Below are 13651 nucleotides of genomic sequence, written 5' to 3' on the forward strand. Positions count from 1 at the left end.
TTATTAATTATATTTCCATGTGCAATATTAAGTATTGTGAAATTATGAGATTGTGTGATGTGGAGATAGTACCGAGATATTTGAATCTTTGCCACTTCTGTGAAGCTATTTCTGTGTCACTCGAACACGTAAACTCTTCTGTTCATATACGACGAAACACATTATATATCACCAATATTAATCATTCGTTGTATTAAAATTTTACAGTTCGCAAATAGATACTAAATACTACAAAGATAATTTGCGTTGCAAATTTTTCAACCTTTATTACCATAGTCTTAAATATACACATACATTAAAATGCTTAAACATACATAAAAAATAATATAATACAATAAAATAAAAGATTAAAATTATAATATATATTATTATATAAACGTATAAATTCAAATTTAAATATTTTTATTCAAAATAGTATACGATATCACTTATTGAAAGTCATAAGCTACCACGCATTCCAAAAAGTATGCCTCAGACCTGAGAAACACGGGCGCAAGAAACTCAGTGGTCTTTTTCATACAAAATATGGTTATAATATAATATCGTACAATTCCCAATCTGTGGTATCATAAAGAAACTCGTTTATGTTATAGTAACCATTACCACACAAAGTTTTTTTTACAATTCTTTAACATTTCGTGATACATTTGTGTTGAACATTTTCTGGGATCTCACAAAAAATTTACCAATACGACGTCAGTAGTAGGCATTATAATTCTATGCCTGTTTCTGGTGTTATCATTATGGTTACGATAGTTTCTAGGAAATTTACTTATGAGCCTAAATACGTACATAACATTATCAAGAATACACGAGCTGACAGTCGTTAATGCGAGACCAATTTTGATTTGTCAATATGTCCGTCAGCTAAAGGCTTGCTGATTTAAAATTCTTAATACTGAGGAGCTAATTTTGGTCCTATTATCTTGTCTTGTCACTTGTCAATCAAAATTGGTAGCAGCAACAATCACTGACCTCTACTATTTACCACTGGACTGGTGGCTGTCAAAGTGCTTTTGTGCCTGTTTGATATTCGCCATTTTTGCGCTGTTGGCCATATAGCGAAAGTCTGCGGTACTGAAACTAGTGATGACAACTCACTGTTTCTTCTGCATATCAAAGATATGTTGGACACCTCTAATATACATTGCTATGCAGACGACAGCACGGGCGATGCCGTATACACGGGCCATGCAGGTCTCTCTAGGGAAATTGTCGACCAGTGCCGGGAGAAACTTGTGACTTCTTGTGGCGGCGGTGATTACTTAACACCAGGTGACCCGTACGCTTGTTTGTCCTCCATTTCCATAAAAAAAAAGAGAACAAAGAAGTCGAGGCCTCGAATAAGTAGACATCTACGGTAGATGTCTACTACGACTAGCGTCGCCGCGCGAGACGCGTATCGCATATTGTACAAGCTTCTTCGATCGATTTTTTTTGTATGTAGCTTCGCTAACATCAAATCTACAAGACACACGTTACTTCTGTAACTTTTTATTACCATTCCATATCATTTCAGTTCATTTCATTATCATCCTCATTATCCAAGAATTGTTCAATAGCAATCCTAAATCGCGAAGTTGAGCTTGATAAATACATTTGTTCTTTTGGTATTTCGATAACCCATCCCTCGGGGCGGGTAGTTCACTCCCGAATATATGGTGGACGGAGGCGATGGCTGGTCCATGCGTCATCCTCGTGAACGGGCGTTATTTGGTAACTGAATGATCACTTGAAACTCTGCTTCACATTGTCAAAACTAAAGTTATTTAAATGGATTTAGTAATTACGATTGACATACTGACATACAGATTCAGGATTGATTGAGGGATGGAACCTTTTTGGTCACGGTTCCTGGAAAAACATAATAATTTAAACTTGCTTGCATTAATGGACTTAACTCCCAGTAAGTTGGCAATTAATTCATATTTTAGTGTCTGTTTCTAATAATAATAACAAAATATTGACACACTTTTTCATACAAATTATCTTGCCCCAATCTAGGCATAGCCTCTACTATGTATATATATATTAATAAATACTTACTTAAACATACATAAAAACACGTATAAACATCCATGACTCGGAAACAAACATCCATATTCATCATATAAATTATTATATTGCATAGTCACTAACCATTCGGCTATATGGGTCGTCATAATATTAATAAAAATAGCTAATGGCTAATATCAAGCTAATCTTACAAACGGCTGGACATCCGTCTAGCCATCGTTCCGTCATATCCTTAGGAACATGTATTATAGCTTCTAATTCTTCTATTATACATATTGAGGGAAAAGAAAAAGAGATGGACAAAATCGATAGAGAATGGTACTCAAGAGACGGGAAACGAAGGAAAGGTAGAAAGATTAGAAGGTGGGAGGACTGGATAAGAGTAGCTAGACACCGAATAAAATGGAAGTCCTTAGAGGAGGCGTCTGTTGAAAGAGACATTACTAAGTTAAGTTAATTAAAGTTTTATTTATAATAAAACTTAAGTTAGTCGTAATAAAAAAAGCTTTTTTCAGTTTTTGATTACAGCTTAAATTATGGAAAACATACGAGTACCTAAGGATCTTTAAATATTATAAAATAAATATGAATTAAAAAAAAACGCAAATGGACCCAGTAGATTGTGAAAACCACGAGAATTTCCACATGGCAACTAAAATGAAAGGAAATTTATTCAGAGTTGCAGCAAGAGATAATTGGACTTCTCATTATTCTACGCTAAAAGCTTTTTAGCTAAAGTTTCGGAAGCATAATTCTTCGATCCATTCTGTTAATGTGCTCGGTAGCATTATAATTTCAATCTGAATTGTAGGATAGTGATAAAAGGTTTAATATATTATCATTCTTATATTATGCGTCTCATGGTCGTTGATACATCCATATTATATTAAGTCTTCCCTTTGAAATGGGACCGTCGGTACGAACACGACTCTCAATCGAAATTTTAAAATATTTAACAGTTTTGTTTTTTTTTATGACAATAAGGGATGAGACGAGCAGGACGTTCCGCTGATGGCAATTGATACTCCCTGCCCATTACAATACAGTGCCGCCCATAATTCTTGAAAAACCCAAAAATTCTGAGCGGTAGCAATTGGGCTCGTCACCTTGAGACATAAGATGTTAAGTTTCATTTGCCCGGTAATTCCACTGGTTCCGACGCCCTTCACATCGAGACAAAATAATGCTTACACATAACTGTTTCAAGGCAGAAAAAGGCACCGTTGTGTTACCCATACTCTACCGTACTGTGCATTTACCGGTACTCATACCGGTAAATGCACAGAGTCTCCTCTTACTACATCCTTAGGCCTGGGACTTCCCTATTCTTTTAATGCCATGGAGAAGCACAAGGCAAAACATTCTCTGTAGAGACAATAAGTTTAGCTATTCAAAAAGGTAATATTGACAGCTTTTTGCGCTTTATATATTAATTTAAAAAAAAAATTAACAATAGTGTAATTTCGTAGCTAGAAATAAATAATTCAGTCCATTGCCTCATTTAGTTACTGTTAGAGAGAGAATTTTGACATTCAGATTTCACTTAGACTACTTGGATAAAGCACTTGACATTTTGAATAAATTTTAGTTCAACAACTTAAACTTTATTTCGCATTCCAATTTGTAGTGAGATTTTTACTTTATCTTTTTCAACCAGGAGAAAGACATATTAAGTAAGATCAAGTGTGTATTTTAACGAAAAAATTACATTTAGAAGTCATTTTAAGCAGAAAAGTGACATAGAATTATGAGCGCATTTTTTGTAAATTTCACCAATAAATTTGACGAGAATAGTATTCGTCAATACGGACGATAGTCGTTTGTAAACGCGGTGTGGCGCACGCGCATCGACTCTCATGCGCTCGCCGATATAACTTTGATATAATTAAAATCGAAGAGGTATGGAGCAATCATATCTCCAGTGGTGACAGAGACGTTTAATATAATTATTAATATAATTGACTTACCTAATATTGTTTCGGAGTGTAGTGAAGTGTTTTTTGTTCAATAATAATTAATAAGGTAGCAAATTTGGTATGTTATTCGTAGATTTCATATACTTTGCAACAACAATGGTTCATAATTTGAAGGTTTTTATAAATCTATACAGATATAATTATATTAAAAATAGAATTTCATTTGATTTATGACAAAATCACTATCATTTTCTTTCTCATATTATGAAATATGGAAATACAAGTAACAACAGATCTCTTACCAATTTGTTTCATATTCCGGGAATATTTTGCAAATATCAAATATGAATGCCACATTTAATGTACCGTAACGTCTGAATATATTACATCAAAGCTTTACAAAATGACTTTTAGGCCTTGTAATAATAATATGTAAGAAATATCATATGTTAAATGTAACCAATGATACAGTTTTATTCATATTATAGTGAGAATGTTATTTTATCTTAGACCCAGTGTTTTATAAAATTATTATTTCTTCATATGACGTAAAGTTTCAGATATACTTACTGAAAATATTAAAGTTAACATGTTGGGCCAGTTTCACCTTTATTTTAATCCCGTTTTAACGAGAACTAACCAAAGATACTTTATCTTACTTGATAACCTAACTAGGCTTCCTATTTGGCATCTATCTATTCCTTTACAGACTCTTGCCAACTACCGTAGCATCACCATACGTATATTACGCTGCCACCTTATCATAAGTTAAATGACATCTCTTTGTTACCAATAAATAATTGATAATTATAGCATAATTAACTTTTAACTAACGAAAAAAATAAAGTATTACTAATGAAAAGATAACATCAGGAATTGGCCCTTTTTTAAATTGACTATGTCATGTTCTATATGACGTCGAACGACGAAAAATACCATCAATAATAAAAAAATATAAGACCAGTTTACAGGTCAGAACAGGTTTAAAGATAGGAAAATTAGAAATTATTATCCCTTAAAATAATGTTGTTCTATGTTAGCATATTTAATTATATACTTGATCGAAGTCCTAAGATATAATTGGAGGCCTTTAAGTAAACCTGTAATTAAATAAAAATAGAACCAAATGATTCCAAATATAACAAACTAAAATCAGTTTTAAGCTTTTGTTGACGCAAGAAACCGTTATTATAATTTACCGCAGATACGCTTCAAAAACAAAGAGACAGAAATAATATTTCTTTAGGCATCTTAAAATAAACCACGTGCCAGATCTTTGAATAGAACGCATCTCTTGACCCCTGATGATCTGATGCGGATGTCCATTGCCTCTTCCCATCACGTGAGACTGTTGCCTGTTTGCCCCCTCTAACAAAAAAAGAACTAAAACAAATAAATATTATAAGTATTTAAATTTTAATCTTATAAGATTTATAGAGTGCCCTGAAGTTGTTTATTTCTATTTCTTATTCCAAGCACTGAAGCACAAATAAATAATTTAGATAAATAAGATCAAATTTGCTACTTTATAGTATTCTGCGAACTCTAGTGATTTGTGAAAATGTGACCGTTACTAGAATAGTGACATCTACATTGTTAGTCTGAAACTTATTTGCAATGCTACCAATTGCTGAATTAGAAGAGGGCGCTAGTCGCCTCTTGTCGACAATTAATGCGAATCGACACAGAAGGACAAGGGACCGTGTAGTTAGTGCTGAAGTCCGCGCCATCCGCCGAAGGCGTGGCTGGACTGTTGTCGGCTCTGAAACTAGGTGAGTTGATTGGTATTCATGCGACAAAACTAGATGGCGCTGTTTCACAAATTAGGAAATCTTGTAGCATTTTACGTGGGAATATCTTACTATGTGCCCTTTTTATAAAACAACAATTTTTATAATAAAATATAATAAAACCTATAATATATGATAAAACCTAGTTATTCAATAGGTACATTAGGCACACGATTTATTCCTTTACAACCTACCAAAGTAAAAGCTTTAATACGCGCATTGTGTTTGAGTTTGAGTGAGTATTAACCCATGATTAAATTTTCGCCCTTTTTATAAATACGTATACACATGTAGCCTAACTTCGCAAGGTTGGGCCTTGCCTCTGGCTGATGTGGATAGATTTATTATAACAAATATAAAACATTCTACCTTGTTCCATATTAACGGAATAGATATTTTTATAGAATGATTTAATTCATAAATTTTGAGTTAAATTGATAGTAAACATGTAATCACTATAGCCCATCACATAAATAATGCGCAATCCATTGAATTTTTAATTAAAGCTATAAGTTCTGTTGAGATTTACAAACTAAGGTTAAGACGTGTAATAATACAATGCCGTTTTGGATTAACTTATTATAAATATTTAAAAATAATTTACAATATGGGATCGAATTTGTTACCTGTTGCTCGGTCCACGACATGTATATTATAAACCCACGGTCTTATAAATTATATTAAAACTTCTACGTCAACCAGAATAAAGATTTACGTCTTAATTATTCAACAGTCCACCTTTATTAAGAGACAAATAATATTTTATTGAGCTTCGTCTAACCTATTGAGTTAAAATCCAACAATAATAAGTCCAACAGATACGACATCAATAAACGGAACTTCTACCAAATTTATTTAATAATAAAACGTTTTTTTTTCATTTAATTTTTTAAGTGAAAACTATTTTAGGACGCGCAGAGCACTGGGTGAGACTGAATCTTTTGTAAGTTTTGATTAATGTCGGTTCTAGTGGTTATTGATTTATTTGTTTAATTTATTAATTTATAATACTTTAAAAACTGCATCGCAAGACAGTAACACTGAATAAAGAAATATAAATTATTCTAACATTGTAAATTCTTCTCACTTGAATCGCAGTTAGGAATGGTAACAAGTTATGGATTCAGCATTGAAACTATGTGCGGTATTGGCCACTTCGTAAAGCCAAAATAATTGCAGACAGTTTATTATTATGATTGCGGATAGCTATAACGACACAAAAACTGTATTTCGAAATTAAAAAGTTACTTTATCATAAAAGACTTTCTTAATGATATTTCAAATTAAGGAAATGGAGTGACCGCCATTAATTTAAATTTGATTGTATTGGAATTTTATTGAAAAAAAGAAGAACGCCGCTAAGTTTCTTGCGCCCGTTCTTCTCAGGTCTGCGGCAGTTATATGCTGTATACAATATAATGCTAATCTCCCAATGGGTTGTAATTTTTGTCTTTCAATATTATACCCTATTTACAATATTATATACACATCCTTCTGGAATGCGAGGCCATTGCTAGAATCAGTCTGGGGTGTCTTTAAAACACCTTCACTCAAAGCAGAGGACGTTCCCTGCCTGGACCTTCTGAGGATCCTACGCTTCTTAAAAGGAATAAGGTTTAGAGAATACAATTTAAATCCCCGCAAAAGTCTCCTAATCAGTAGCCTCAATCTCACCACAGCTCTTTGTTTTAAGACACAAGAAGTCGAGGACAGGCCCATCTAAATCCCCTACTCATAATAATAATAATAGTAATAGCTTCGGGCATTTATTGTTGATATCACCGTTCCGTGTGATGATAACCTTGTGAAAGCTGAAATAGATAAATTGTCGAAGTACCTAGACTTAGCACACGAGGTTACTGACATGTGAGATGTTTATTCAACAATAATTGTCCCGATAGTCGTTTCCGTAAACGTTCTTATAGCAAAGAGCCTTGACCATCATCTCAAGAGGCTCTCACTTAATAACTGGATAAAGGGTCAGTAACAGAAAGCAGCTGTTTTGGGAACGGCACGCATCGTGCGGAAGTTCCTCAGTCTATCGTCCTAACCACCGGCGGAATTGTCGTGAACCAACGCCGGCGGGACTCTAATTTTTATATTTATATTTGTAATATTTTGTTTTTTTATAAATATGTTATATATAAATGTAGAAAATAAGATGAAATTTTAATAAAGAGAATAATATTAAAAATTTATCCTATTTAAAAAAACTCTTAATTTTAATATAATCTGTAAATGTCGTATAAAACTCTAAATTTGAAACCTTTTAAACAGACATAGTAATTGGCAATTTACTTGGCGCTGGTTGATGACACTCGACAGAGGAGAGCTCTCTTCTCCACTCGCTTATTGAAAAATCTACTCAACGACTCTCTCACGCTCTCCCGATGGTCACGTTCCGGCTTGATAAATTAATTTGTATTTAATAACGTTTATGTGATACACTAACAGCTATTTGTTGTAATAACCGGTTGCACTCCGAGAGTGCCGGCAGAACTAAAAACTTGAACATTAACGTTGTACATTTTAGAATATTTTTGAATGGTTAGGGAATAATTTCACACGTATTAAAGTACTAGCATTTATGTGGTTATATACAATAATTATAAATAAATTAATTATTTAATACCATCATCATTTCGGCCGGAAGATGTCCACTGCTGGATAAAGGCCTCCTCCGAAGATCGCCATGACAATCGGTCCTGCGCTGCCCTCATCCAACGAATTCCGGTGATCTTGGCCAGACCGGCCTTCCAACACTACACGATCCGGTACGTGGTCGCCATTCGAGGACCTTACTGCCCCAACGGCCATCAGCTGTCCGTTGAGCTATGTGCCCTGCCCACTGCCACTTCAGTTTCGTAAGCATTTGGGCATCGGTGACTTTGGTTCTCTTGCGAATCTCTCAATTTCTGATTCGATCTCGCAGGGAAAGTCCTAGCATAACCCTCTCCATTGCCCGCTGAGAGACAATGAGCTTCCTCATAAGTCCCATAGTTAGCGACCACGTCGGCTTTCTGTATTTCATCACTGGCTTTTTAAATATAAATAATAATTATTTATATGCGTACGTGCGCGTATAACCTCCTCAAAGACTGGCAATGCTCCTATGATACCTATGGTGTTGCAAGAGAATGTGGGCGGCGGTGATTACATAACACCAGGTAGGTGACCCGTACGCTCGCTTGTCCTCGTTTTCCATAAAAAAAAGTCTTCCAAATTAAATAAATTTATAAAATGTCACTTATTTGATTTTTCAACAAAAAACAAATCCCCTTAATTTTGGGTGTGGTATTACTAATACTGATTTCGATATTTTCAATTAATGACAATTAAATTCAAATTTTTATTCTTCGACCTGACCCGCTCCGTGCTTTTTTAATTCCTTAAATATTAATAGTGTTTGAGTTATTAACGAAAACCTATGCAATTTTTTTATCTTAATTAATTGTTAATGAAAATTGCAATTTTTTTATTTGCTAATAATACCTTCGATAATTTTATACGTCTAGATAGACTGCGATTGCTGTGTACATGTCAAATAGCGGTGAACATTTGACTTATATTTTCAGCAACGCACACACACTAAAACAAAGTAACAAACAAACCGCAAAGTTTTACATATAACGTAGTACAATCTATAGATCTCAGCCTAAGACGTAGCTTGCAAATTAAATTAATAAAACTGGCCTGTTGTCATGCGTTGCTTCAGCAAGACGTTTTATAAGTTCGATACATTTTTCTAGACGTCATTACGAGCATCATCATATTTTTAGGAGCTTAATCGAGAATTAACACGTTATTTCTAATATTAACTGCAAAATTAGCTTCTAGTTCTAGGTCGACAAAAGACGAAAGAAAACATTACCACACATCTAGATGATGAAGTTAATCTAATATGTAAAATTCTCGTGTCATGGTGTTAAACATTCAACTCCTCCGAAACGGCTTGACCGATTCTCATGAAATTTTGAGTGCATATTGGGTAGGTCTGAGAATCGGAAAACATTTTTCATCCCCCTAAATGTTAAGGATGGTCCACGCCAAAATTTTTTTTTATTTCTTTTGTATTTTTTTTTAATTTGTATGATTATGAGTCAGCATTAAAAAATACATACAACTTCAAATTTTCACCCATCTACGATCAACAGTTACTTTTGTATCGCGATTTTAATATCGGCAATACAACGTTTGCTGGGTCAGCTAGTATAATATAAATTAGTAGGTACATTGAGAACTTCGTGTCGTAGCTGTCATGTTATACGGTGAAAAGCAACAAACTTCGCAACGTTGATTGCCGCAGTGAAAAATAACCGTTGTGAGCTCTTAGGTCGCTCTACTATTATCATTCATAAAATTTTTCATAAAAAAAGACTGGCTTGTTTAATAAAATTTCAGTTGGATATTTGCCTTGTCTAAAATTTTATTTTTCTTTTAAAACTGTTTCACATTGTGTCACAGTATAATGAATTCAGCGTTTATCCGAGCTTTGTTAGCTATTCAGGCTTAATTGACGTGCTGTGGTTTGTATTGTAAGCAGGAAAGTTCCGCATTAGTATGCAGTACGCATAATTGAATTTGAATTAAATTTCCAGTTTAACTTATCTGTCTTCTTTGCATTTAGCACTTTTACCGGAATACAAGCTACTAGAATAACAAAGCGGGCGAGATAAAAGATCATATCTATAGGAGATATAGAAGAAAGGAAAGCGAATATATTGTAACTGTAACAGATTTTAATTGAATAGACGTAAACAGTATCAGCTCGATCCGTTTGACCGCGTGCAACGCAGTGCAGCTCGAATTGTCGGGGACCCAGATCTCTGTGAACATCTAGATCACTTGGCGTTGCGTAGAAACGTCGCTTCATTGTGTGTCTTCTACCGCATTTATCACGGGGGTATTCCGAAGAGCTGTTACCTGATTCCTGCCGCCGAACTCCACCTTCGCACGACACGCACAAATTAGCGCCGCAACCCAAATTCGATACGCCTGTTTTTTGCAATCAGATGCTGCTTTAACTGACGCATCGAACCAGGGCTGTGATCTGCCACCGATCGGTACTACAGATCTTGGTATAAAAATATCCATGCCCTATCACATCAGCTACTGCAACGGCGCAGGCACTAGGAGCATCCGAAGGGAAACAAACCTTGCCCCAAGGGTAGGATGCAAAAAAGGAACCCATCCTATCCCAATCTGCTGACTTGTAGTACCAAACGCGGCGGGTCGCTGGTGGTCTGCGACGTTGGCGTCGGATGGGCACTACACTCCTGACCAGGCAATGGTCGGACGTTCCGAGAGGGGCGTCGACAGAGACCTGGTAACTATCGGGATTTGTAGTCAGCAGAAGATCCACTAAGGACGACATGTGGCACATCCGGGAGCCGCGTTGGCGATTCAACCAATTGGGACAGACCATATGCCAATGCAAAATTATGCACAGATCGCCCTGCGTAGTCTGTGGTACGTGATCCAAGCCATTCGGCATTGTGCCCGTTGAAATCACCACAGACTACGATTTCAGCGGAGGGGATCTGTGCAAGCACGTCGTCAATTGCCGCTTGAACGCAGCCCATGAGATGATCGGCTTCTGCGTTACCACTATGGGACCTGTAAACACACGCATAGATGCGGACGCGGTCCTCTAAATCTACGCGGAGCCAGAGAGTAGACAGGTCCCTACCCTCAAAATTGCCGAGACGGTGACAGCAGATATCCTCCCTAACGTACACACATACCCCGGCATGATGCAAAAAAATGTGCTCAATTTTGTACCCGGGGTACGTTAAATATGACGTATCGTTAGGTCGAGATAATATCTGCGTCTCCGTAAGGAAACACAAAGCCGGCTGCGCCGTCTCAACCGCCGTGGTGGTAGGCGGCGTTTAAGTTGGAGTGAATTCCCCTGATGTTACAAAAGTCCACATTAAGCGTGGAGCGGGGTGAAGTGGTGTTGCTGCCCTGTTTGTCCTGTGACATACGCGGTACTGTGCCCTCCCCAGAATACGAGGGGCAGCCCGAGCGCGAATGCTCGGGGAGGGATTCTCCGGTAGCTAGAGCCTAGAGCCGGTACCCTCCTGGGGTAATTTCTCTTTAAATACCGCTCTCATATTTTGTTGGGGGGGAAGGGGGGGGGGAATTGCCTCCGGTCCTCGACACTAACCTATGCGAAACATAGCGGCACTAGGCCGCTACTTCACGTCGGTATTCTGTGCGAGTGTGGTAAGTAACCCGGACGAGTCTGGCCCGATTGTGCTGACGTCAAAAGACGGTAGCGAGAATCTCCCACTTTCATATCTGTTTCAGCTCGGCAATACATACTTAATTATCATCATTATTTTTCTTTAAAAAAATTGGGAGTGATAAAGACTGCCGATAGAAGTGAAAACTTAGAACTTTTTGTATTAAAATTTGAAATTCATAATTTTTTAAAACAATTAAATTATTAATTTCATTTTATTTTTAAAACTTATTTTCATTAATATATATTTATCAAACAAAAACACTATTTCAACAATGCAGAGTATATGCAGAATATACACATTGAAGTTTTCACAAAATCCATTCAATTTCACTTATAAGATATACACCGCACTAATGTTGCACAATACGTCCGATGTATAGCTACAGATATACTGCTATAAGCATTTCAGTGACGCGAACTCACGAGATTTCACCCATCCAAAATGTGTCTACCTATATATGATTTTGGAATTAATTATTAACTATCGCGTGGGCCAGACATGAGCATGTCGGCAACGCGAACCCATAAGATTTTCCCCCACCAAAACGTGGCCAACGCGGGTAATAAAGTTTTCACTTCAAAAACTTTCTAAGTCATTCATGAAATTTAACAAATTACTTTGTATGTGTTACTAAAACTGATTCACTTTTCAAAGTTCTTGCGAAAATCCCGAATAATTTATCTTGTGACAAAACAATCAACGGAGAAATATTAAATTTAATTAAAACAATCCCGAGGGTGTGTATAATAACCGTGACGAAATTTACTTGAGACTTCACTTAAATAAATTATTGATCTAAATCTCCACAAAATTTCACAGATTATTACAAAGGAGTTGATCCATTTTGGAAGCTTTTATGTACATAATATGCCTGATGAAGTGTCTCGACCTTCGCCAAACAATCGGCGTGATTTGCTTTCATTTATTAAAACTTGATTTACGTTGTATTGAAGAGGTCTCAAATTATTTTCTTTGTAGTGAATTTGCTATCCTTTATGTACACTTTTACATCACGAGCAAATAGCGTACGTGATACTAATGTGGTGTCATCAGACTATAGACTGTGATTTTATGATCTGAGTCGTAATTCACACCACTGTGAAAATAACTGAAGTACTCGTACACTAATCTAGCAGTCGGAACATTCGTGTACTCTCTCATCTTTATAACGGCGTATGCCGCAGAGCTGAGTCTATCTGCTAGTTGCCGTAAAGGATTCTAGCTTGGATAAATACTCACATACAGATTTTATGGAACAGGGGGACAAACGAGCTTACAAACGGGTCATCTGATTGTATGTCATTGGTCATATGGTCATATGGTCATTGCGGCCAGTAATGTCATCTGACATCAGGGAAATCACAAGAACATTGCCGACTTTAGGCCCTTTTATGACTTGTCGGGGCAGCAGCGCTAAGACATTATCATGCTCGGTATACGCGGTACTTACCGTAGGAAAGCTTACCGAGCGTCTATATTTCAATGGAGCGTTCCTAATTGGATCTGCCGCGTCTCATGCACGTGCCCATTTTACCGAGCGTCTTACCGGAGACCTGCAGCGTCTTATATAGTGTCGAATTAACTATGATTATGATTAATACGATATTTAAATGAATAAACAAACTTTGAAGTATTTGACTGTACGTTACAGCTTATCTCTTAAATTGAGTAACCTTTT

The 13651-nt window shown here is 36.2% G+C and overlaps 1 protein-coding gene across 7 annotated transcripts in view; it reads left to right on the plus strand.

The window, feature by feature from the left end:
* Positions 1-13651, plus strand: part of LOC126969336 (cAMP-specific 3',5'-cyclic phosphodiesterase) — a 607232-nt gene that overhangs the window by 330776 nt on the left and 262805 nt on the right. Inside the window, exon 1 of one of the 7 annotated variants that reach the window (XM_050814717.1) lies at positions 5456-5704. The exons of the other annotated variants lie outside the window; for them this stretch is intronic. Within the exon in view, the coding sequence (XP_050670674.1) occupies positions 5550-5704 (155 nt within the window). The 5' untranslated portion in view covers positions 5456-5549. Of the gene's footprint in view, positions 1-5455; positions 5705-13651 lie in introns of those variants that run through there. 7 annotated transcript variants of the gene reach the window in all.

The sequence above is a fragment of the Leptidea sinapis genome, chromosome 1 (genome assembly GCF_905404315.1).
Source record: "Leptidea sinapis chromosome 1, ilLepSina1.1, whole genome shotgun sequence".
In the NCBI taxonomy this organism is placed as follows: Eukaryota; Metazoa; Arthropoda; class Insecta; order Lepidoptera; family Pieridae; genus Leptidea; species Leptidea sinapis.